The sequence below is a fragment of the Gadus chalcogrammus genome, chromosome 14 (assembly GCF_026213295.1).
Source record: "Gadus chalcogrammus isolate NIFS_2021 chromosome 14, NIFS_Gcha_1.0, whole genome shotgun sequence".
Lineage (NCBI taxonomy): Eukaryota > Metazoa > Chordata > Actinopteri > Gadiformes > Gadidae > Gadus > Gadus chalcogrammus.
The window spans coordinates 265,169-290,444 of NC_079425.1; the positions used below are offsets into that span (position 1 = coordinate 265,169).

Below are 25,276 nucleotides of genomic sequence, written 5' to 3' on the forward strand. Positions count from 1 at the left end.
AATGGCGGTGGTAAATAATAACATAAAATATAATTAACATCTTTTAATAACGCACGGCCCCATTGTTTCTGAACAGGAGGACCACGGCATCGTGATGCGGTGATGGAATGTGACTGGCTTGGAGACGGCCCAATGACTACTGAACAAAAAGGGACACACTCTCTCTCTAGTCCTGCCGTGAATACAACCCTTGTTAAGGAGAACAGGTGTGTGCTGCACCGGCTATCCACGGGATGGACGGCGGCTACTGGTTCTCACCGCCATCACCACCGGGGCGGTCAGTACCAGTGACTGACAGCCCCGGTGGAGACGGTCAGTACCAGTGACTGACCGGCCCAAGGAGACGGTCGGTACCAGTGACTGACAACCCCGGTGGACACGGTCAGTACCAGTGACTTACAGCCCCGGTGGAGACGGTCAGTACCAGTGACTGACCGCCCCGGTGGAGACGGTCAGTACCAGTGACTGACCGGATTACTAGGATGGAACTATTGAACCAGATACCTGGACCGGTGGCGACATGAGACAGCCCGCAGAGTGACAGCTCAGAGAGTGACAGCTCGCAGAGTGACAGACCGCAGAGTGACAGCTCCAAGAGTGACAGCTCGCAGAGTGACAGCTCACAGACTGACAGCCCGCAGAGTGACAGCTCGCAGAGTGACAGCTCACAGACTGACAGCTCAGAGTGTGACAGCTCGCAGACTCACAGCCCGCAGAGTGACAGCCCGCAGACTGACAGCTCGCAGAGTGACAGCTCAGAGAGTGACAGTTCGCAGACTGACAGCCCGCAGAGTGACAGCTCAGAGAGTGACAGCCCGCAGAGTGACAGCCCGCAGAGTGACAGCCCGCAGAGTGACAGCCCGCAGAGTGACAGCTCAGAGAGTGACAGCCCGCAGACTGACAGCCCGCAGACTGACAGCTCAGAGAGTGACAGCTCGCAGAGTGACAGCTAGTAGACTGACGGCCCGCAGAGTGACAGCTCGCAGAGTGACAGCTCAGAGAGTGACAGCTCGCAGAGTGACAGTTCGCAGACTGACAGCCCGCAGAGTGACAGCTCAGAGAGTGACAGCCCGCAGAGTGACAGCCCGCAGAGTGACAGCCCGCAGAGTGACAGCTCAGAGAGTGACAGCTCGCAGAGTGACAGACCGCAGAGTGACAGCTCCGAGAGTGACAGCTCGCAGAGTGACAGCTCACAGACTGACAGCCCGCAGAGTGACAGCTCGCAGAGTGACAGCTCACAGACTGACAGCTCAGAGTGTGACAGCTCGCATACTCACAGCCCGCAGAGTGACAGCTCGCAGAGTGACAGCTCAGAGAGTGACAGTTCGCAGACTGACAGCCCGCAGAGTGACAGCTCAGAGAGTGACAGCCCGCAGAGTGACAGCCCGCAGAGTGACAGCCCGCAGAGTGACAGCTCAGAGAGTGACAGCCCGCAGAGTGACAGCTCGCTGAGTGACAGCCCGCAGACTGACAGCTCAGAGAGTGACAGCTCGCAGAGTGACAGCTCGCAGACTGACGGCCCGCAGAGTGACAGCTCGCAGAGTGACGGTTGTGTGTTGGAGTGGTGCAGGGCTCCCTCCCGACGGGTCAGCCTCCCTTACCCTCTCTCTCCTCCTCCAGGTGGGAGATCCGTAGCGCCATGGAGGCCTTCTCCCCCCGGGCGTGGTCTCTGCTGCTCACCGCCTCAGACATCATCTCCTGCCACTCCAGCACCGTGCTCTGGGGCTCGTCCGCGCTGCCCGACTCGCTGGCCTGGGACGGGACAAACCACTGAGCTGACAGAACCGGGGCGGCGGTCCACAAGCACCTCCAACGGACGGCCCAACTCAGACCGGTGACCAATCGATGTGGTGCAAGAAATACAGTGTCAACGGAAACCAAGCATTTTAGAACGAGGTTGGTCCAGCGTCTGAGGAACACACTCAGGGGTTCTGTGGTCGGTACCGTTCTGGGCTGTAATTGGATGTTGAGGAAGGGGCTCACCTGCGAGGTGGCCCTCTGGGTGACCTGCTCCAGGTCGGCCTGCAGGCTCCTCTGCTGCTCCTCGTACACCACCAGCTTCTGCTCCAGCACGCCTACACACACACACACACCTCCGTCAGGGGACCTCCTGGCTACCACCTATTGGGAGGGGGGGTGCACAGGTGTGTGTTGCTAGGATACCGTTGTGAGCTCTGAGCTGGTCGTACTGCTCCAGCCTCCAGAGGCTCTCCTCCTTCTCCTCCTCCAGCTCTGTGATGCGTTGGCGCAGGGCCGTCAGCTCTGGGGGGGCCCCTCCGCCCTGGGGGGGAGCGATGGGCCGGACGGGCAGAGAGACACTTTAGTAACAGACACCACGCCTCAGAGGGCTAGGGACTGGACCCCCGAGGGTTAGGGTGAGGGCCCCCCGAGGGTTAGGGTTAGGGTCAGGGACCGGACCCCCGAGGGTTAGGGTCAGGGACCCCCGAGGGTTAGGGTGAGGGACCCCCGAGGGTTAGGGTTAGGGTCAGGGACCGGACCCCCGAGGGTTAGGGTGAGGGACCCCCGAGGGTTAGGGTCAGGGACCCCCGGGGGTTAGGGTTAGTGACAGACACCATGCCTCAGAGGGCTAGGGACTGGACCCCCGAGGGTTAGGGTGAGGGCCCCCCGAGGGTTAGGGTGAGGGACCCCCAAGGGTTAGGGTTAGGGTCAGGGACCGGACCCCCGAGGGTTAGGGTGAGGGACCCCCGAGGGTTAGGGTTAGGGACCCCCGAGGGTTAGGGTTAGTGACAGACACCACGCCTCAGAGGGCTAGGGACTGGACCCCCGAGGGTTAGGGTGAGGGCCCCCCGAGGGTTAGGGTTAGTGACAGACACCACGCCTCAGAGGGCTAGGGACTGGACCCCCGAGGGTTAGGGTGAGGGCCCCCCGAGGGTTAGGGTTAGTGACAGATACCACGCCTCAGAGGGCTAGGGACTGGACCCCCGAGGGTTAGGGTCAGGGACCCCTGAGGGTTAGGGTTAGTGACAGACACCACGCCTCAGAGGGCTAGGGACTGGACCCCCGAGGGTTAGGGTTAGGGTGAGGGACCCCCGAGGGTTAGGGTTAGGGTCAGGGACCGTTAGTGACAGACACCACGCCTCAGAGGGCTAGGGACTGGACCCCCGAGGGTTAGGGTGAGGGCCCCCCGAGGGTTAGGGTTAGTGACAGACACCACGCCTCAGAGGGCTAGGGACCGGACCCCAGAGGGTTAGGGTGAGGGACCCCCGAGGGTTAGGGTTAGGGTCAGGGACTGGACCCCCGAGGGTTAGGGTGAGGGCCCCCCGAGGGTTAGGGTTAGGGTCAGGGACCGGACCCCCGAGGGTTAGGGTTAGGGACCCCCGAGGTTTAGGGTCAGGGACCGGACCCCCGAGGGTTAGGGTGAGGGCCCCCCGAGGGTTAGGTTTAGTGACAGACACCACGCCTCAGAGGGCTAGGGACTGGACCCCCGAGGGTTAGGGTGAGGGACCCCCGAGGGTTAGGGTTAGTGACAGACACCACGCCTCAGAGGGCTAGGGACTGGACCCCCGAGGGTTAGGGTGAGGGACCCCCGAGGGTTAGGGTTAGTGACAGACACCACGCCTCAGAGGGCTAGGGACTGGACCCCCGAGGGTTAGGGTCAGGGACCCCCGAGGGTTAGGGTTAGGGTCAGGGACCGAGGGTTAGGGTTAGGGTCAGGGACCGGAACCCCGAGGGTTAGGGTCAGGGACGCCCGAGGTTTAGGGTCAGGGTCAGGGATCCCCGAGGTTTAGGGTCAGGGTCAGGGTCAGGGACCCCCGAGGTTTAGGGTTAGGGTCAGGGACCCCCGAGGTTTAGGGTTAGGGTCAGGAACCGGCCCCACGAGGGGTACAAGTCAGGGTTAGGGACCCCCGAGGTTTAGGGTCAGGGACCGGACCCCCGAGGTTTAGGGTCAGGGACACCCGAGGTTTAGGGTCAGGGTCAGGGATCCCCGAGGTTTAGGGTCAGGGTCAGGGACCCCCGAGGTTTAGGGTTAGGGTCAGGGACCCCCGAGGTTTAGGGTTAGGGTCAGGGACCGGCCCCACGAGGGGTACAAGTCAGGGTTAGGGACCCCCGAGGTTTAGGGTTAGGGTCAGGGACCCCCGAGGTTTAGGGTCAGGGACCCCCGAGGTTTAGGGTCAGGGACCCCCGGGGTTAAGGGTCAGAGTCAGGGACCCCCGAGGGGTTCAAGTCAGGGTTAGGGACCGGACACCTTTAGTATAATGCTACGATGTGTGGCACATTTAATATACAACATCGCCCTTTGAAACGCTCATACACAACCGCGGTACTAAAGACTAGCACACGTATGCCGTGGGCTGTAACCGTGGAGATAACCTCCCCTCCTTCCTAGAACTCTCAGACTAATGCTCATTTTTCAAAATCTCATAATGTTAGAATTGCAGCATGTTCAGTTGTTCTTAAAGCATTATCTTATCTACACAAAAATGTACTGTATGATAGGTCTGCTAGATTATGGTAGGAAAATCAGAAAATATAAAAGGTCTCAACTCGATATTAGTTTGACCCAAGAATCTAAATCGTGGTCTAAATTTGATTAATTGCACATCCCTAACGTATGACACTGAGGCAAACCAAGTGATAGTACCTAGGACGTATATGCATACCAACAGTAGGTGTTTGTAAGCATCCCAATATTAAAGTGATAGTACCTAGGACGTATATGCATACCAACAGTAGGTGTTTGTAAGCATCCCCATATTAAAGTGATGGTACCTAGGACGTATATGCATACCAACAGTAGGTGTTTGTAAGCATCCCCATATTAAAGTGAGTGAGGTGATGCAGTGCCTCCAGAGGAGGTAGGTGACATTGAGTGACTTTCTATTATCTGTTGACAAGAAACAAGACCAGCTGTGATGGGGATTACAGAGAATGGTAATCACACATAAATGTTAAGATAGGAGATGAGAAAGTGTCTGTTCCTCCACCTGGCTCTTCCTCAGTTCCTCCTCCAGCTGCCGGATGCGGGACTTGGACCAGGCTTTGGTCTTCAGAAACTTGGCTTCTGATTTGCATGCCTCCTCTGTTTTTTGCTTTGCTTGAGCTGCAGGAAATAATAAGAAGATCAAACGTTAAGATTGAAAAATAATGACACCTGGAAATACAACACTGAGTTCTAAAGAGTGGAAAAAATGTGGGTGTTGTAATTAAAGATGCTTGTCCTGTTGCAACACCACAGCATCAAAATCATGCAAATCCCATCATCATCCTATTGGTTGTTTGTATGTTGTTTGATACGGGGCCAAGTCTAGCTCTGAACCTCCAAACATGTTTATATTATGGGTTCCTGCCTGGACAGACAAGAAGAAACAACTGGCTGTTGAGACAGCAAGTCTCGTCTATGAACATCAGAAGACAGCAAGTCTAGTCTAATATTAACATGTATGTGAACATCAGAAGACAGCAAGACTAGTCTAATATTAACATGTATATGAACATCAGAAGACAGCAAGTCTAGTCTAATATTAACATGTATATGAACATCAGAAGACAGCAAGTTTAGTCTAATATTAACATGTATATGAACATCAGAAGACAGCAAGTCTAGTCTAATATTAACATGTATATGAACATCAGAAGACAGCAAGTTTAGTCTAATATTAACATGTATATGAACATCAGAAGACAGCAAGTCTAATCTAATATTAACATGTATATGAACATCAGAAGACAGCAAGTCTAGTCTAATATTAACATGTATATGAACATCAGAAGAGAGCAAGTCTAGTCTAATATTAACATGTATATGAAAATCAGAAGACAGCAAGTCTAGTCTAATATTAACATGTATATGAACATGAGAAGACAGCAAGTCTAGTCTAATATTAACATGTATGTGAACATCAGAAGACAGCAAGACTAGTCTAATATTAACATGTATATGAACATCAGAAGACAGCAAGTCTAGTCTAATATTAACATGTATGAACATCAGAAGACAGCAAGTCTAGTCTAATATTAACATGTATATGAACAAGGGATCGACCGATATATCGGTCGGCCGATATTATCGGCCGATATTCTTGTTTTTTTATTTTTTCTTACTTGTTCTACCTCACCTATTTTTAATATTTGTTAAATATTGTTCATCTACTTGTTCTTACTTGTTCTACCTCACCTGTTTTTACTATTTATTAAATATTGTTTTTTATATTGAAGTTCACTAAATGTTCCTTTTTTTAAGTTGAGACTTGTAACATTTGTTATCAGTGTAATTTTTACGATTGAGGGAGCAAAAGCAGCATCGGCTCTGAATATCGGCTCTAAATATCGGCTCAAGAAAATCGGTATCAGCGTATCGGCTAAGGCTGATGAAAAAATATCGGTATCGTATCGGCCCTAAAAAATCTGTCTCGGTCGATCCCTAATATGAACATCAGAAGACAGCAAGTCTAGTCTAATATTAACATGTATATGAACAGCAGAAGACAGCAAGTTTAGTCTAATATTAACATGTATATGAACATCAGAAGACAGCAAGTCTAATCTAATATTAACATGTATATGAACATCAGAAGACAGCAAGTCTAGTCTAATATTAACATGTATATGAACATCAGAAGAGAGCAAGTCTAGTCTAATATTAACATGTATAAGAACATCAGAAGAGAGCAAGTCTAGTCTAATATTAACATGTATATGAAAATCAGAAGACAGCAAGTCTAGTCTAATATTAACATGTATATGAACATCAGAAGACAGCAAGTCTAGTCTAATATTAACATGTATATGAACATCAGAAGAGAGCAAGTTTAGTCTAATATTAACATGCATATGAACATCAGAAGAGAGCAAGTCTAGTCTAATATTAACATGCATATGAACATCAGAAGACAGCAAGTCTAGTCTAATATTAACATGTATATGAACATCAGAAGACAGCAAGTCTAGTCTAATATTAACATGTATATGAACATCAGAAGAGAGCAAGTCTAGTCTAATATTAACATGTATAAGAACATCAGAAGAGAGCAAGTCTAGTCTAATATTAACATGTATATGAAAATCAGAAGACAGCAAGTCTAGTCTAATATTAACATGTATATGAACATCAGAAGACAGCAAGTCTAGTCTAATATTAACATGTATATGAACATCAGAAGAGAGCAAGTTTAGTCTAATATTAACATGCATATGAACATCAGAAGAGAGCAAGTCTAGTCTAATATTAACATGCATATGAACATCAGAAGACAGCAAGTCTAGTCTAATATTAACATGTATGAACATCAGAAGAGAGCAAGTCTAGTCTAATATTAACATGTATATGAACATCAGAAGAGAGCAAGTCTAGTCTAATATTAACATGTATATGAACATCAGAAGACAGCAAGTCTAGTCTAATATTAACATGTATGTGAACATCAGAAGACAGCAAGTCTAATCTAATATTAACATGTATATGAACATCAGAAGAGAGCAAGTCTAGTCTAATATTAACATGTATATGAACATCAGAAGAGAGCAAGACTAGTCTAATATTAACATGTATATGAACATCAGAAGACAGCAAGTCTAGTCTAATATTAACATGTATATGAACATCAGAAGAGAGCAAGACTAGTCTAATATTAACATGTATATGAACATCAGAAGAGAGCAAGACTAGTCTAATATTAACATGTATATGAACATCAGAAAGAACTGCGACCAAATCAAAAGAATAACTATCTCAAAGACAAGTAATTAAGACAGAAGACCAAAGAGGATGCCCTACCTTCCAGCTCCGCCAGCCTCGGACTGGGCGGAGGCTCTGTGTCGGGGGGTCCCCGTCCTGGAGCCAGCTGGCCGGCGGCTCTCCTCAGCCCCTCCAGCTGGGCCCGGAGGTCCTGCTGGCTCTGCTCCAGCAGCGCCCCGTGCTCCTCCGACAGCCGACGCACCTCCACCTGCTGCTTCTCCATCAGGTCGCGGAGCTGCGCCCGCATCACGTGCTTCTCCGCCTCCATCTTGGACTCCAGGCTCTCACGCTCCACCTGCAGACGCCGCATGCGCTCCGTCAGGTCCTGTGGGAGGGGAGGGTGGAGGAGGAGGAAACAGGGTGGAGGCGGAGGAGGAAACAGGGGGGAGGAGGAGGAAACAGGGTGGAGGAGGAAACAGGGTGGAGGAGAAAACAGGGTGGAGGAGGAGGAAACAGGGTGGGGGAGTCGGAGGAAACAGGGTGGAGGAGGAGGAAACAGGGTGGAGGAGGAGGAAACAGGGTGGAGGAGGAGGAAACAGGGTGGAGGAGGAGGAGGAAACAGGGCGGAGGAGTCGGAGGAAACAGGGTGGAGGAGGACACAGGGTGGAGGAGGAGGAGGAAACAGGGCGGAGGAGTCGGAGGAAACAGGGTGGAGGAGGAGGAAACAGGGTGGAGGAGGAGGAAACAGGGTGGAGGAGGAGGAAACAGGGTGGAGGAGGAGGTAACAGTTAGCCAGTTGAAGGTGCTGTTACTATGATTCAAGAGTTCTTATTGGAGCTTCATTGTTGGAAAGTCCAAAGCCGTCCGCCAGCTGTCACTGAGTGAAGACCTGTTCCATGAGAACCTGTTTCATGAGAACCTGTTCCATGAGAACCTGTTCCATGAGAACCACTGTTCCATGAGAACCTGTTCCATGAGAACCTCTGTTCCATGAGAACCTGTGTTTCATGAGAACCACTGTTCCATGAGAACCTGTTTCATGAGAACCTGTTTCATGAGAACCTCTGTTCCATGAGAACCTGTGTTTCCTGAGAACATCTGTTCCATGATAACCTGTGTTTCATGAGAACCTCTGTCCCATGAGAACCTGTTCCATGAGAACCTCTGTTCCATGAGAACCTGTGTTTCATGAGAACCACTGTTCCATGAGAACCTGTTTCATGAGAACATCCGTTTCATTGGAACCACTGTTCCATGAGAACCTGTTTCATGAGAACATCCGTTTCATTGGAACCTCTGTTTCATTAGAACCTCTGTTCAAGGAAAACTTTTTTTTCATGAGAAACTGTGTTTCATGAGAACCTGAGCATCATGAGGACCTCCATTCAATGAGAACCTGTTTCATAAGAACCTGAGTTTCATGAGAAACTCTGTTCCATGAGAACCTCTGTTCGATGAGAGGATCTGAGTTAACTGCGCTGCCTCTGTAGGAGCCCATTTAGACTTTAGACCACTCCTGGCTGATTTCTGCCCAATCAAGGATCTCTTCACTGATTGGTTGAGGGAATCCTTCTTGCGAGTCAATCAAAGATGCATGAAACCAAACACTTCTCAAAGGTGGAGAAACGTAGGTAGGGAGAGAGAAGAGAGGGAATGGTTTTGGTGACTTAGTTTTTAAATCTTGCTCTCTTCTGTTATTCTCTACAATCCCAACCTGACAATCTTACCAACATCTCCTTTAGATAAACACACTGAACTCACAATCAATCACTTTTGGTCCGGCCTTAAATGTGATTTCTGACGGTATCACTAACTGGGAATGACAAACTTTAACTGGGAGTTAAATGTATCAAGACCATCTGAATGTGTCCAGTGTGAGTACAGTGTGAGAACAGAGAGGAGCTCAGCAGACCTTGATCTGCTGGTCTGGCCGTCCACCTCCTAGAACCTTCTGAATGTGTCCTAACATGAGGAGGAGGAGCAGACCTTGATCTGCTGGTCTGCCTGTCCACCTCCTAGAACCTTCTGAATGTGTCGTAACATGAGGAGGAGGAGCAGACCTTGATCTGCTGGTCCCTGCCGTCCACCTCCCCCTGGAGGACGTCGATGACCTGGTTCCTCCCCAGCAGCACCTCCTCCTTCTCGTGCAGCTTCTGCTTCAGAGCCTTGAGGAGCTGGGAGCAGGTAGGAGGAGAACAGCAGAAGAATCAGACTCAATGAGGAGACCACCACCGGGATGGACTGAGACCTAAAATATCCTTCTCCATGGACTCAATGTTCCTGCTTCTTTCATTTTTGCAATGTTGAAACAATCACCTCCGGGATTCCTAAAGTCCTCAGTATGCGTTTCCTGAGAGTAACATTATTGCCACATTAAACCCTGTCTGCAGTCACTGCTAAGCCTCGCTCTCAGAGAGCTGCCGTGTCTACCTGCTCCAGTTCAGCGCTGGCGTCAGACTTGGCCGCCAGCCTGAAGAGCTCCTGCTGGTGCTGGTGCTGGAGCTCCGTCAGCTGGCCGTCCTTCTCCAGGAGGATGTCCTTAAACGTCTGGATCTGAGGTGAAACGTAAAGGATTGGTCAAGAGGGTCAACGTAAAGGATTGGTTTATCCATTATTGGTTCATCCAATCCTCTCAAAATCCTGTTATTGAAGAGACATATCTGAATTGTGGTATGAGGCCATCATCTGTCATTAATGGGTTGCTGCCCACTAGCTTTCTGACATGGACTCAAGGCAGCCTCTAGCACTAGGTCTAAGCAGCAGGAGGAGGAGCGTACGTTCTGCTTGTACATGCTCTCCTTCTGGCTGAAGGTCTCCTTCTCCGTGGACAGCAGCTGCTTCAGGCTGAGGCTCTGCTCCTCCAGTAGGCTGTAGCGTTCCTCTCCCTCTCCCACCTGTCTGGTCAGGCTCTGCACCAGCAGGGTCAGCTCCTGCAGCGATCCCACCTCCTCCACCGCCTCCACCTCCTCCACCGCCTCCACCACCTGCAGGCATAGCACAGTCAGCAAACCCTCAGGCTTGGGGCCCATCGCCCACAGCTGAACAGGCTTACAAGGACGTTACCGTTTACAGGTGGAAGACTTAAAGGGGGTTATGGTTAAAGACGACCTAAAGGACGACCTCCCCAGTGCTCCACCGGCTGTGGATCAAATTGAACAAGGTTTAACTGGAGGTTTAACTCCATGTTGCTGCACCCGGATCTCATTCAAGGACCACAGCGCGTTCCACCGCCACAGCTGGGAGATCTAGGTTCAGCAGCATGGAGGCAGGTTACCCATCTGCTTCTACTGCCAACAATGATACGAAGCAGGTTGAAAAGTCCATTAAAAGCCAATATTAGGGTCGTGACGATATTTCATGCCACGAAATATCGTGATATTAAAACTTGACGAAATGCAGCGTTGAGACGAAAAAATGGTTTGCGATATAACTCTTATTTTTTATACTTTGGTTGAGGCGGGGGGGCTGGTGGAGGCAGGGGGGCTGGTGGAGGCGGGCTGAGCTCCAGCCTGGCCCGTCTGCAGATGGACGATGTAGGCCTCCTTCTCCTCCAGCTTCCTGTCCCGGTCCGCCAGCATGGCGTCCATCTCCTCGCCACGCCGATGCTGAGCAAGCACCTCCCTCCTCTGGGGGGGGGGGTCACAGGGAGGGGGGATGGTTAGGTGATGGACCCGCCCCGCCCCCTTCCTTGGGGGGAGGAGTCTTTGTATTATTATAATACAACCAGGAAGACATGACGGCGTCTACATACCGCTAGTCTTAGTGAAATGACGCTATGAACTACAGCTGAGTGACGAGGACGCAGAACATCAAGCATAGGATCTTATCAGGTGCGTTGCCCGTGGGTTTAACAGAGCTCTTATGTAATACGTTAAGTTGAAGTGCTTTAGACAGACTGTACCTTGTCTTGCAGTTCTGCGTCAGCCTGTTTGAGCAGCTGCTCCAACTCCTCCACCTTCTTCTTCAGCAGAACCACTTTCCCCCGGCTCGCCTGTTCACTGCCCTCTGCTGCCCCCTAGAGGAACACGCAGCAAACTGTTAGAGAGGACTGGTGTGTGGTGAGTGAGTGAGTGAGTGAGTGAGTGAGTGAGTGAGTGAGTGAGTGAGTGAGTGAGTGAGTGAGTGAGTGAGTGAGTGAGTGAGTGAGTGAGTGAGTGAGTGAGTGAGTGAGTGAGTGAGTGAGAACGTGAGTGAGTGCGGGAGTGAGGGAGTGAGTGAGTGTAGTAGTGCACCTTCTTGGTGGGGGTCCCCGGGCCCCCCTGCTGTCTCCTGAGCTCCTCCAGCTGGGCATTGAGGGACGTCACCTTGGCCTTGTTCTGGAGACGTAGCTTGGACAGCTTGGCCTCGCTGCCACTCAGCTCGCTCTAGAGAATCAGCAGCCAATCAGACGTCAGCTCACTGACACTCAGCTCGCTCTAGCGAATCAGCAGCCAATCAGACGTCAACTCAGCTCGCTCTAGAGAATCAGCAGCCAATCAGGCGTGGGAGGCCCAACCTGCCAATCACCCTACCTTTGGTTTCTGGTCATCGGGTTATTCGTCCAGCTTTATACCAGTAAGTACTTTCAATCACAATGACATAGTGTGCAGAATATGTTAGATGTGAGTGATTTAATTATTATCATTCTCATTCCCTTTTAAAGCACATCGGGCTGTGTATTTTATAAGGGATATTTAATCAAGCTCGATTCGCCGACATGTTTTAACGCAGAGCCAATATAACAGCAGCCTTGTCTCAAAACTCAATCTTAGATGTACAAAATTGGTTTAACTTTTGGTTCATTTTATGGTTTATAAAGATTCAAGAATTTGGTGAAATTATAACTTAATTTCAAACTTCACTTATAATGTCCGCACATGTCTTCTCCCCTATGGCTTAGGCCTAAAAAAATAAAAAGTTTGGTTCCTGTTGGTTGTCAGTTGAGGTCATGGGTAGGTAGGGAATTTATTTTATTTTTTTATTTTATTTTTTCCAGCGGCAGCGAATGATAGGTAGGTTGTTTTCATTTAAAAAAACGAGAGAATGCACTCATCCTTGTACATAATGAAGAGGTGCTGTAAACAAACTTACAAACTTAACGTTTGTAAGCCAAATTAAACATTATAGAAAACAGGAGAAATAAGTAATATATTTCTCAATCTTGTCTCCTACCTTTAAAGCCCTAACATTCCTGATCAGAGGACTTTGACTAAGTAATCATTAACTAATTACTAGTGAGCTCGATTGGATAACGCAAACAATGGAAGGCAATGTAGGGTTAATGTAAGCTGTAGGAGATCTGGATGGGATTTGACCATTTCCTAACAAATCCAATCAGCTTCTCCTCCATCTCATCAAGCAGCAAACAGCCTCTGGTCCAGACGTGCCCCCACACGTTGGACCCCCTCAGCAGACAGCTACAGAGGAGCCGTGATCAGGAGTAAACGGACCTTCAGCTGGTCGTCTTTGGCGCGAAGAGTCAAATCCTTCTCTCGGATCATCTCTTTCAGCTGAGTCACCAGCAGCTCCGTCTGGGCCAAACGCTCCGTCACTTCTCCCAGAGTCACATCCCCACCCCCACCTCCAGCAGCAGCTGTAGCTGCGGTGGTGCCTTGGGGGGAGCCAGGGGCCTGGAGAGGATGAGGATGAGGATGAGGAGAGAGAGAGAGAGAGAGAGAGAGAGAGAGAGAGAGAGAGAGAGAGAGAGAGAGAGAGAGAGAGAGAGAGAGAGAGAGAGAGAGAGAGAGAGAGAGAGAGAGCGAGAGAGAGAGCGAGAGAGAGAGAGAGAGAGAGAGAGAGAGAGAGAGAGAGAGAGAGAGAGAGAGAGAGAGAGAGAGAGAGAGAGAGAGAGAGAGAGATTACTGAGTAGCAATGTCAACATCACAACTTAACATTAGGATGTTTGTCTGTCTGGAGGATGTGGAGAGAGCAACAAGAGCAGTAAAGAGCTGATCATGGAACGGCATATAGTCAAAACTAGTACCGGTTTGAGGATCAACTCGGTCACAGGAACCCGGACAGTTCTTAACATCAGGGTTAGCAACTCTAATATATATTTGGTGATTAGTGGCAGGCCCGAGTGTAATGTAACGGAATGGAATGAGGGCTTAGTGCGAGGAGAAGGGCGAGGAGATGAAGACCAGCACACTGCCTGGATCCCAGGTTAGCATGCTTCCACACAGACATGTTCCGCCGCCTCTGGCCTTAGATACGCCGTTTAAAACTGTTCCAGTGTGGTTTAACCCACCTTATTTCACTTTTCTGTAGCACTTAAATTGAACAATTGAAATAGATTGAACGATTGGACATAGAACAGTATAAACCAGTAAAACCATTGGAGGAACATGCTATAGGGATGGAGCAAAGCGTGGGGGAAAGGGGAAGAGGGGATTGGAAACACTGCAGTGAAACAGTCCTCACTGAGCGGGGCGGTTCGGCTGAACACCCTTGGCTCAGCACTCCGTCTAAAGCCTCTCCGTGTACAACAGGATAATGAAGCAGGCTAAAGAGCAGCAGACTCATCGGCTCGGCCTAATGGGATTGACACGTGGGGATGTTCTGCAGGGGCCAGCGTCCGACCGGCAACAACAAATGTAGAGCTCAAATAGTGGACAGGACTTCTTTATAAAATACTGGTTTCACACTAATATCACAAAGAAAAATAAGGTCTTCAACTTCTATGATGCAGACATGACATGGTGATCATCATAATAATGTTGAGTGAATAATCTGATCAGATTCAAGCTGCATGATGCAGTACTCACCACCGAGCCAGGCTCGCCCTCCTCTCCAGAAAACCACTTCAGCATGGTGTCAGTTCACCTGAGAGAGAATCAAACACCGTCAGCCTCCACCCGCCCGCAGCGAGGAACACACACTCTGTTGTCGTTTGGATGATTCACTGCAGAGCAACACCAATACCTTATTCTTTATCAGGGAGATGTGTTATTAATGATGATGATGATGCTGCACAGAATATGCAATGAAGACGACCGTCAACAAATGCACACAAACAAACATTTAAGAGCATTAAGGTAAATGGAAATTAAACTCTAGTAAGTGAAACCTCTTGGTCGTCTGATCAAGGTCCCCTTACCTAAGTGTGAGGCCTGAATTCAGTATTTATGAATGCAGTCCTAGCGTTCCAGTTAAGAGTTTCAGGAGAAACCCGTTTTGACAGCGAATGAGTGTCTGACCGACCTGTTCCACGACATGGTTTAGATCAGGTCATACGTACACAGACACTACTGACACAACTAAAGGCTCCTTCAAAAGCTGTTGGCTTCAGGCATCGTGTTAACTATATCGATATCTAAAGATATAGATCTATATAGGAGAGCCACCAAGAAGTACCTTCACCCACAGGCTGAGGATGAAGAACTACAAGATGAAGAACTACAGGATGAGGAACTACAAGATGAAGAACTACAGGATGAAGAACTACGAGCCCGGTCTAAGGACCAACATGGGGTCGAGCCCGGTCTACCAACATGGGGTCGAACCCGGTAGTCCCAGAGCTAGCTGGCTAGCTGTAGCGTGATAAGCTAAGTGCTAAGTAAGCAGGAGCCTGTGTCTACTACCGGTCTACATCGTTAGGCATCATGTTCCGTTCACACTAACCTTGTGTATTCCTTGTTTTAGAACGCGTCACCTTCCTAACGAACCCGTAAAATACATTTTAGTCCGTCGGAGACGAGAACCGAAAACTACTGTACTGACAGTGTCAACACATAGTGTGCGCATGCGCACAACGCATCAGCGCTCAGCTGTCTTTGAGGAGGTGATGCTGACAGTATAGAGGCCTGGGCATGGAGACATGGACTGGGAGATTTAACAGAGACCAGTAGAACACTTGAGGCCAGATCATCTTCCCTCTCTTCTTTTGATTTCACTTCTGCACAACCTTTTCTTACCAGTAGGTTTGTCCGGGATTCAGGAACAAAGCATCCACGGAAACCATGGGCCTACTTAATAAGGATACGTGTTTTGGTTATAAGTAAGACTTAAATACAATATTTGATATAATGTCTAAAGCTAAGCTTAATGCATGTAGAGCTCGTCGTGTTTATAGTCTATGTATCATAGACATATTGGGAGGCCCAACCTGCCAATCACCCTACCTTTGGTTGCTGGTCATCGGGTTATTCGTCCAGCTTTATACCAGTAAGTACTTTCAATCACAATGTCATAGTGTGTAGAATATGTTAGATGTGAGTGATTGAATTATTATCATTCTCATTCCCTTTTAAAGCACATCGAGCTGTGTATTTTATAAGGGATATTTAATTTAATTCTGATTTGAAATGAAAATAATTCATCCTACAATGCTTGCATTAAGAGGTTGGAGGATCCCACTTTTAAAGTACAACCAGGGAAACCCAATTAAACAAAGATACAAACTCACCCCAAATAAAAATAGTTTGGTTGGGCTCAAGGGCCGACTAAGGCTTCCTAACCACTCCTTCCCTGGCCACTCTGAGGAGGCTCCAGGGCCCTTCTCACGGCCACAGCTCCTTCAGGGAGAGCTTCCACTAGCGGGGAACACAAACATCTGGCAGGGGAACCAGGGGAACTCAGGCTGGGGGTCAGAGCCGTTGGAGGAGGGCCTGAGGTAAACACTCCTAAGTCCATGGTCTCAGGTCAGCTCAGCAGATGGGGCCCTATCCACACGGCAAGAAGCGCTTTGCATCTTCATACTGAAGTTTACAAAGAGAGGAACAAAATAATGGAATGCAAACCTTTATTGATTATAGATCTTTTGACACACACACACACACACATACACACAAACACACACACACACCCACAGACACGCCCACAGACATACACACACACACACTCCAACATACACACACACACACACACACACACACACACACACACACACACACACACACACACACACACACACACACACACACACACACACACACACACACACACACACATGCCCACACAGACAAACAAAAAATCGTGTGAGCCTTTCCTTCAGGAGAATGTAATGGTTTCGACTATTATTCTCGGTTTAATTCCCATTATCGTTCTCATCCATCGACACCAATCTGCTTATCTAATTAAACCATGTCCTCCTGTCCTAGATACATCTATTTGGGAATGAATGAATGATAATGACAAATTAAAAAAGTTTGGATCAAAACAATATCAACAATAACTTGTGTCTCTTCTATTCTTTCCATTCGTTTTCTGTAAAATGAAGTTCGTCCCTCTATTCTTTTCTCATTAAACACTGCAATGCAACTCCAAATTCATCCAGGTTTACATGGAGATAAAGATGGTAAGAATAACTCATTGCATATTTTAACCTTTTCAATTCCCAGATAAAGCAAAACAATATGAGACGTGAAAGATCCGGCCCTAGCATAAATGTTTTTTTATTAAAGCCCATTTCTGGTCCAGACTGCTGCTCCCAGAGATATTGTGTAAAACATTTCCATGCTGATTGGCATGGATTATTGCATGGAAACGTAGACAGGTTTCTCTCTCCTCATTCCAAGCTGAACACATGGACATCATTCTTCATCATCCATTGTTGGGTTGTTCTGAGTCTTTGTCTTTGCCTTGTGTGACTGAGATGTCGCTGCCAGGCCTTGTTTGTATCCCCCAAAGGGTCTGTCCCCCCTGGCCCACAAAAATAATCCAAAGAGTAAAGATTCCAGGTGGAGGTTAAGGCGGTTAATCCTGTAGAGTCAGGACCTCGTCTTGCTGTTCAGGAACCAGCCACACGGCGTAATGTCCAGTTTGAGCTGCTCCAGGACCCACGGGTCCTTCTGCGCTCCCTCCATGAACTCCTCTAGAGAGATCCGCTCTAAGAACCACACAAAGGAGGTGCATCCATTTTAAAAGGTCGGACAGAAACATGCAAACATTGTTTGTTGAAACCAATTTAAGGTTTAGTTAGTCATTACATTTACATTAATACATTTCCAGTCAGGGCATTTAGCAGACGCCTTTATCCAAAGCAACTTAGTAGTACTAGATATGCTTACCATCGTTGTTGACATCGACCAGTTCAAATATCCGGTCACAGATGTCCTCCACCTTGGCTTGGGGAGCGGGGTTATTATGCTTCTTCAGCATGTAGATAATCTACAAGGACACAAACAATCATTACACACCCATACTGATCATGTAGCATTTATAGCCAACCATGTCAAATATATCGGAATGGCAGAAGACCACGAACAAATCATTACACGAACATATTTTACACCGTGTCACAGAGAACGTATTCAACATTTATTTGAATCTTTTTCTCTAAAATGATGAATACGTTTATTTTTAATCTTTTTCTCTGAATGATGAATATGTTGACCCATGCTTACTGTCAGCACATGCTTCACTTCCCTCCTGTCCAGACAGCCATTGCCATCGCTGTCATACACCTTGAAGGACCACTTGAGCTTGTCCTCCAGCTTCCCTCGGAGGACCAGGTGAATGGCCGCTACGTACTCCATGAAGTCAATCTTGTTGTCCTATTAGACGACAGTGTGTGGACGATGTTATTCTGTCCTGGGCTCAGAACACAGTCATCATCTAAGATATGCAACGTACCTGGTTGGTGTCGAAGGACCGGAACACGTTCTCCATGTAGGCGGCCTCCTCCGCCCTGGAGGTGCAGTTCACACCGAAGATCCGCTTGAACTCGTGCAGGTGGAGGTTTCCACTCGGGCATTCAAAGGCAAATTTGCGGTAGAGCTCCTGAATGTCTTGAAGAGTAATTTCCTCATCATCGATGCTCTCTGTCTGACCCATGACGTCACTAGTCAAACTATAATCATAATGTAGAAGCACAAACAATTTCAGCCATGAACATTCATTAATACCCTTCAGATCAGAAGCAGAACAGAGTAACAGTGGGTTTCAGCGTTCCTCAGAACCCGTCGCAGTAGAGTGTTCCCAGGCTGGAGACATGATCCGACTGCTCCTACTGCTGTAGTGTTTAACCTGCGGGGGCTATTTCTGGGAAGCTTCCAGGCTAATCCAGTTGCCCTGTGACCTGTATGAGTGGATGAGCCGATCTCTCCTGAGTCCTGGGCCAGAACCAACCAAATTGTTTTAATTTTGACAAAAGATTGAATGAATTGATTTTAGCGCTCTGAGAATGCTGTGCAGCATATTTGATTGTTTGAGTTCTGGGAGGTTTCCCAGATGAGAGAACCACCAAGCTCCAGTCGATACATATGGATGACCCCTGGACCAGCTGAGCCACTGAGTTTGGAGGATGGGTCAACAGCTTACTTCCACCTACTAACACACAACGCAAACAACACATTCCACTGGTCAAAGACCGAAGGGATGGAAGTGGACGAGTGTGACGGAGTGATGTGTTGAGGAGGTATTACTCAGGATAGGGGTATCATTAAGAAACCAGAAGAATCAAATAGGCTGCCAGGAAGTCAAAGCGCTGAGTTGTGCAGAGAAAAGGTTCTTGGTCCTCGGGAGTCTTAGGTTACACTGAAGCGTTTCCTTGTTTAGATCACTGAAACGTGTCAACCGCATCTATGTTGCCCCAGTTAACCTGACTATGTGAAACGAGCCTCAGTTAATGATATTATGGTATATGTATTATATAATAATAGAGGTATATGGTGCATCTTTACTCTGCTTAATAACCCCCTCTGCATACTTCGTCAGCTATGGCCATTGATGATCGTGCACACTCGCTTGACTCTAAAGGAGGTGTTGGCCACTGTGGAGGGAAGAGGAAGACCTTTATTTGTTTTCTAATCAGTCTCTCGTGGATCTGGCACAGATCGTTACTCTGTGTTCTGTTGGGCAGACGCCTGCCTCCCAGATAGAATTAATGAGGATTTGAAGTGTTCGCCAATTACTAACCAGGCTGTTGGGCAGCAAAGCAGTGCAGGCAGTGGTCGTTCTCTGAACTGCAGTCTAATCGTTAGGAGGGATGAGTGTGGGGAGGTCTTCAGGTCCCAAAGGAGGACCCCCTAATAACTAACCCGCTGCACTGTTCCCCTTGATGGTCGCTTTGATCAGGAACATTACCGCCTGACGGACCTCAAACAGAATGATTGGCAGCCATGGCTTCCAGTCCAAGATTGGATTAAGCTCAGAGAGTTAAGCTACAGTTAAGTTAATAAGAGGGAAAGGGGAAGGGTGGAATGGCTGCTTCATAATACCAGACACCTCTCCGCTATTTCTTGATTTTGTATATTCTTAAATAAGACAGATCAGCCACTCTTAATCTTTATTATAGTGACACTAAGCCAAAACTGATTCAGAAAATGCTTCAATCATTATTATTTTTTCAATGCTAAAGCATGCTATTAAACGGAGGTCATCTTCCTGTATAGTATATTTGATTAACTTTCTATACCAGATGGAATTGCTGATGTAGAGAAGAAAGTTGTGTGAGATGACCACTTCAAAGTGAACTGAGCCTCCAGCCTCCACTCTTGTTTGGGAGGCTGGGAGACACACACATCGTGCCCACATTGTGCACTTCAGGCTAAGTTTATGTCTGTAGACTCTCTTTGTCCTGATGTTTATTGACTGCCCCTTAAACTAAGACAAACTTCCCAACCCAGGGAAGATCCTGGTATTATTTTTAGATTCCTTTGACTACTAAGACTTAAATTGTTGTGGAGATCAGTTGTTTATGTTTGTCACACTTAAGACTGAGCCCATAGGTCCATAGAGCAGCTCTTGTGATTGGTGGAGGCAATAGGCTTAGGTCTCAGCATGCTACATGCTACATGCTACCTCCATGGTGAGAGGTACTTCTTTCTGTGAGCTGAAGCTCCCTGACATATGAATGCTCCATGATGGATGTAGTCGTCTGGTGTAGTTCAGCGATGTGATCCACATTATTGTCCCAAGCACTTTGCTTGTGCATCCATAATTAGGGACGGTGATTGTGGTTTTAATGACAGTGTTAATGGGAGTGAAGCCGGTGCCTCATCCTTTAGCAGATAATGTTCCAGTTGGACTATACCTCGCCCTGCAAAATTGTGCTGCTGTGCATTTACTGCTACTGCTACTGCTGCATATGGCATGAAGTGGGATTCACCAGTCCACCACTGCACTGATGGGGTTCAATAACAGTCTGCAGACCATATGGGGTTCCGTCCCATCAGTTACAGTCTGCAGACCATATGGGGGACTTCTGGCCTGCGTTAAGGTAACCATTGTTCCGTGAGGAGGAGGAGTCAGGACTAGCTGTGTTTTGGTAACCATGGTCTCCTGAGGAGTAGGAGGAGTCAGGACTAGCTGGTGCGCAGCTGTGAACATGATAGGCTGCCACTTTGACTTCAACGTTTTTGATTGTATCACAAACTCTGTGAATAAAAGTGTGAATTAAAATGGATAATGAATTTATTAATATTTTTTTATTATTTTATTAGTATCATTGATATGTTTTTGTCATTAATGTGTGTCCTTTTGCCCTGTGTTACATCCACATAGGAGGCAGTCCCAGAGCATTTGTGTTGGACATTTCCCAACACTTACACAGTGGCCATTGTTTTAGGACAGACTGCGTCGCCTCCTCCTTCATGGCCTGAAACTCCTCCCCTTAGCGCTCATCTGCATTTTATATTTTCTCACAGCACCTTTCACTCGCTAATTGCTGACGGCCCTAGTAGGTCTAAAAAATTGCACTCAAATTACAGATCTAGAGTCTAACCTACAGCGCATTTATTACTCTTATTGTGATCTTAATTAAAGAATACAGGCTATTGGAATTTAGTAATCATAATCTTCTCATACCTGATTGCTTTGCAATAAAAGAATACACTCAAACAAAAGCACTTATCTTACCCACAACACCTTTAAAGCATGAACATCAAATAAAAACCAACCTATAAAGTGTCTTCATTCCCTCTTCATTATAATGTGTTAATGCACATGTTGAAATTTACATTTACATTTACATTCAGGGCATTTAGCAGAAGCTTTTATCCAAAGCGACTTACAATAACTACATTTGTGATTAGAAGTGCATCAATATATCGCTGTCGGTACAGAAAGGCTTTTGTACCGACAGTTCTTAGAACCAAGTGCAAGTACCACAATCGCTAGGCTAATCAATTCTCCGTGTTACAGCCATGATAGCAGCTACTGCAGTTACTACAAGTACAATAATACAATAAATAAATAAATAAATTCTAGTTCATTTCAGTTCCTATCGTATCATCCAGCAAGGGACACTCTCTGTGCAGCCGGGCATGAAAAGCAGTGCACAGACATTACAAATACAAATCCACACAATGCTAGAAGGATGTAAAGAACACTAAGAACATCAAGCGCTGAGATAAGAGTGGCAGTAGTGGGACATCAGACGGTGGTCCGTCCCTCTGGGCCCCTTCAGAAGTGGGCGCTCATCCTCCTCCGCTCCAGCACCCACCCGGCGGGGTTCATGTCCAGCTTCAACATGTTCAGCACCCAGGGGTCCTGCTGGGCCCCTCGGATGAACTCGTGGAGATTAATATGACCTGGAGAGACAGTAGCATCTAGTTCAGCCCCGCCCATCATTACCTGACCTATATCTATATTATAAACCTCTATGACTATCCCTACAGCTCACCGTCTCGGTCGGAGTCCACCGCCTGCAGGATCCCGTCCACCACCTGGTCCACGCTCAGCGGGCCGTCCTTCCACTCACTCTTGGTGCTTCTGTTCACTCGGTAGATGCTCTGGGGAGGGAGGGCGGAGTTAGTGCTCTGGGGAGGGAGGGCGGAGTTAGTGCTCTGGGGAGGGAGGGCGGAGTTAGTGCTCTGGGGAGGGAGGGCGGAGTTAGTGCTCTGGGGAGGGAGGGCGGAGTTAGTACTCTGGGGAGGGAGGGCGGAGTTAGTGCTCTGGGGAGGGAGGGCGGAGTTAGTGCTCTGGGGAGGGAGGGCGGAGTTAGTGCTCTGGGGAGGGAGGGCGGAGTTAGTGTTCTGGGGAGGGAGGGCGGGGTTAGTGCTCTGGGGAGGGAGGGGTTAGTGCTCTGGGGAGGGAGGGCGGAGTTAGTGTTCTGGGGAGGGAGGGCGGAGTTAGTGCTCTGGGGAGGGAGGGGTTAGTGCTCTGGGGAGGGAGGGCGGAGTTAGTGCTCTGGGGAGGGAGGGCGGAGTTAGTGCTCTGGGGAGGGAGGGCGGAGTTAGTGCTCTGGGGAGGGAGGGCGGAGTTAGTGCTCTGGGGAGGGAGGGCGGAGTTAGTGTTCTGGGGAGGGAGGGCGGGGTTAGTGCTCTGGGGAGGGAGGGCGGAGTTAGTGCTCTGGGGAGGGAGGGCGGAGTTAGTGCTCTAGGGAGGGAGGGCGGAGTTAGTGCTCTCGGGAGGGAGGGGTTAGTTCTCTGGGGAGGGAGGGGTTAGTGCTCTCGGGAGGGAGGGGTTAGTGCTCTGGGGAGGGAGGGGTTAGTGCTCTGGGGAGGGAGGGCGGAGTTAGTGCTCTCGGGAGGGAGGGGTTAGTGCTCTGGGGAGGGAGGGCGGAGTTAGTGCTCTCGGGAGGGAGGGGTTAGTGCTCTGGGGAGGGAGGGCGGGGTTATGGAACTGGGGAGGGGTTACTGAGAGGCTACTATCAATAATAGCACCTACATATATCAGATGACCTTTGATAACTGTCACTTGTCAGATAACTGGACTCTTTCCCCTTCAATACCCGCGATATGTCAGCGTTTGAACTCACGTCGATGATGGAGCGCAACTCACTGCGGTCCACGTAGCCGTTGCTGTCTTTGTCGTACACTTTGAACGACCAGCGCAGTTTGTGCTCCAAGTCGCCTCGGAAAACCAGGTTCAACGCCGCCACAAACTCTAGGAAATCAATGGTGTTATCCTGTTGATGAAGATCAGAACACAAATCAATGGTGTTATCCTGTTGATGAAGATCAGAACACAAATCAATGGTGTTATCCTGTTGATGAAGATCAGAACACAAATCAATGGCGTTATCCTGTTGATGAAGATCAGAACACAAATCAATGGTGTTTTCCTGTTGATGAAGATCAGAACACAAATCAGTGGTGTTTTCCTGTTGATGAAGATCAGAACACAGATCAGTGGTGTTGTCCTGTTGATGAAGATCAGAACACATCATCATGAGTTTACGCGGTCCCTTGTGTAAAGGGTGGTAAGATGGGGCTTCAGAAACCTCCTCACCCCGTTCCTGTCGAACGCGCGGAACATGGCCTCAGCGTAGTCCGACGCCTCCCCCGTCGGGTCCACCCCGAAGAACCTCTTGAACTCGTGCAGGAACAACACGCCGCTGGGACACTCCACCACAAACATCTTGTACATCTCCTGAAGCGCCTTGACGTCGATCTCCTCGTCGTACCTCCCCGTTTGGTTTATCTGCCCCATGCTGGGGATGGCTTCATCCAACACCTCTCCTCTGTTCCCTGGTGTCTGCGGAGTGTCTCCTGAAGCCAGCGGTGCCGACCGGTTCAGTTATAACCTCGTGTCCCAGGGTCACTCCTGCTGGGAACCACAGGGGCTTCGGGCACTGAGCCTCAGGATTAGCCTGCTGCTGACTACCTACGTGGGGTAACCCTACCCAGCAGAGCACCAGAGCAGTGCATCTCATTAACAGGAGGCTTACTTAACCTGACAGCAAACCAGGGACACCTGTCCGTCTGGTTCTATTCTGATGCTTTTCTTTTTGCGCTGCCAAGATTAATTATTATAGTAGTGTGTAAGACACATTTGGTCAGTTGGAGATCAAGATTAATTATTATAGTTGTGTGTAAGACACATTAGGGCAGTTGGAGATCAAGGTGAATTATTATAGTTGTGTGTAAGACACATTAGGGCAGTTGGAGATCAAGGTGAATTATTATTGTTGTGTGTAAGACACATTTGGGCGGTTGGAGATCAAGGTGCGTGGCTCGGTTTGATGAATTAACCTTAGCCATAACGCTGAGGTCCTCCCAGTGTTGCTGCATCAGGGGGGAGAAGGGCAGGCAGTGGACACACAGTTAACCTTAGCCATAACGCTGAGGTCCTCCCAGTGTTGCTGCATCAGGGGGGAGAAGGGCAGGCAGTGGACACACAGTTAACCTTAGCCATAACGCTGAGGTCCTCCCAGTGTTGCTGCATCAGGGAGGAGAAGGGCAGGCAGTGGACACACAGTTAGGCATTCATCTGAAAAATAAAATGGCAATTCCTACCGTGAAGACTGTTGCAATATCTGTGACCTGATTAATCAATGATTGTTCAACCACACACACACAGAAGACTATATATGTAGCAAGGAATGTATTGAGGGATGAACATGTATATACATCAGTATACAGTATCTCAGATCAGTCTGTATATGCCTGGAATCAGTCTTTTCCTGTACGAAGATTATTGCCTACATCCAATTACCTGGCGTCGTACCAATCTCTCTGAATTAGATTGCATTAGCTTTAGGATAATCAATTAGAGCCTGAAGCAAAAGCTGACCGCTGAACCGTTGACAAGAGCAAGAGGGAGAGGGAACCCCCTTTGTGCAAGAAGCTTATGTATTAGTATACTTTGAGTATTTAAGTAGATTAAACAACTCTTTTATCAAGACAATACTGACCAATTCCTAATTTACGACTGATTGCTACCTTATTTTCAACCCGAAGCTGTATTTACTAAAATAATTTAGTTTAAGAAGTGGGATAACCAAACATTAAAATGAGCAAGACCATTAATGTTTGTGGTTAAACCTCTCCGGTACTG

General features: G+C 48.3%; 3 protein-coding genes across 3 annotated transcripts in view; all 3 read right to left on the bottom strand.

Moving 5' to 3' along the window:
* LOC130404013 (golgin subfamily B member 1-like) overlaps positions 1-15,342 on the bottom strand; it is a 41,083-nt gene extending 25,741 nt beyond the window's left edge. The window contains 14 exon segments of the mRNA XM_056608599.1: positions 1,602-1,752; positions 1,984-2,075; positions 2,164-2,281; positions 4,947-5,062; positions 7,736-8,021; positions 9,697-9,810; positions 10,067-10,189; positions 10,414-10,620; positions 11,083-11,262; positions 11,538-11,651; positions 11,869-12,000; positions 13,066-13,245; positions 14,380-14,437; positions 15,236-15,342. Coding sequence (XP_056464574.1) covers positions 1,602-1,752; positions 1,984-2,075; positions 2,164-2,281; positions 4,947-5,062; positions 7,736-8,021; positions 9,697-9,810; positions 10,067-10,189; positions 10,414-10,620; positions 11,083-11,262; positions 11,538-11,651; positions 11,869-12,000; positions 13,066-13,245; positions 14,380-14,424 — 1,858 coding nt within the window. The 5' untranslated portion in view covers positions 14,425-14,437; positions 15,236-15,342.
* Positions 15,343-17,322: 1,980 nt separating this feature from the next.
* On the bottom strand, positions 17,323-18,388 carry guca1g (guanylate cyclase activator 1g). The gene is made up of 4 exons (XM_056607979.1): positions 18,188-18,388; positions 17,959-18,108; positions 17,623-17,722; positions 17,323-17,441 (listed from the first exon to the last, which is right to left on the bottom strand). Exons 1-4 carry the CDS (start codon positions 18,386-18,388, stop codon positions 17,323-17,325), a joined length of 570 nt encoding a protein of 189 aa, XP_056463954.1.
* Positions 18,389-21,883: 3,495 nt separating this feature from the next.
* LOC130403744 (guanylyl cyclase-activating protein 2-like) lies at positions 21,884-23,929 on the bottom strand. The gene is made up of 4 exons (XM_056608179.1): positions 23,729-23,929; positions 23,256-23,405; positions 22,179-22,287; positions 21,884-22,086 (listed from the first exon to the last, which is right to left on the bottom strand). The coding sequence occupies exons 1-4, from the start codon at positions 23,927-23,929 to the stop codon at positions 21,959-21,961; spliced, it is 588 nt and encodes a 195-aa protein (XP_056464154.1). The 3' UTR covers positions 21,884-21,958.
* Positions 23,930-25,276: the final 1,347 nt, after the last annotated feature.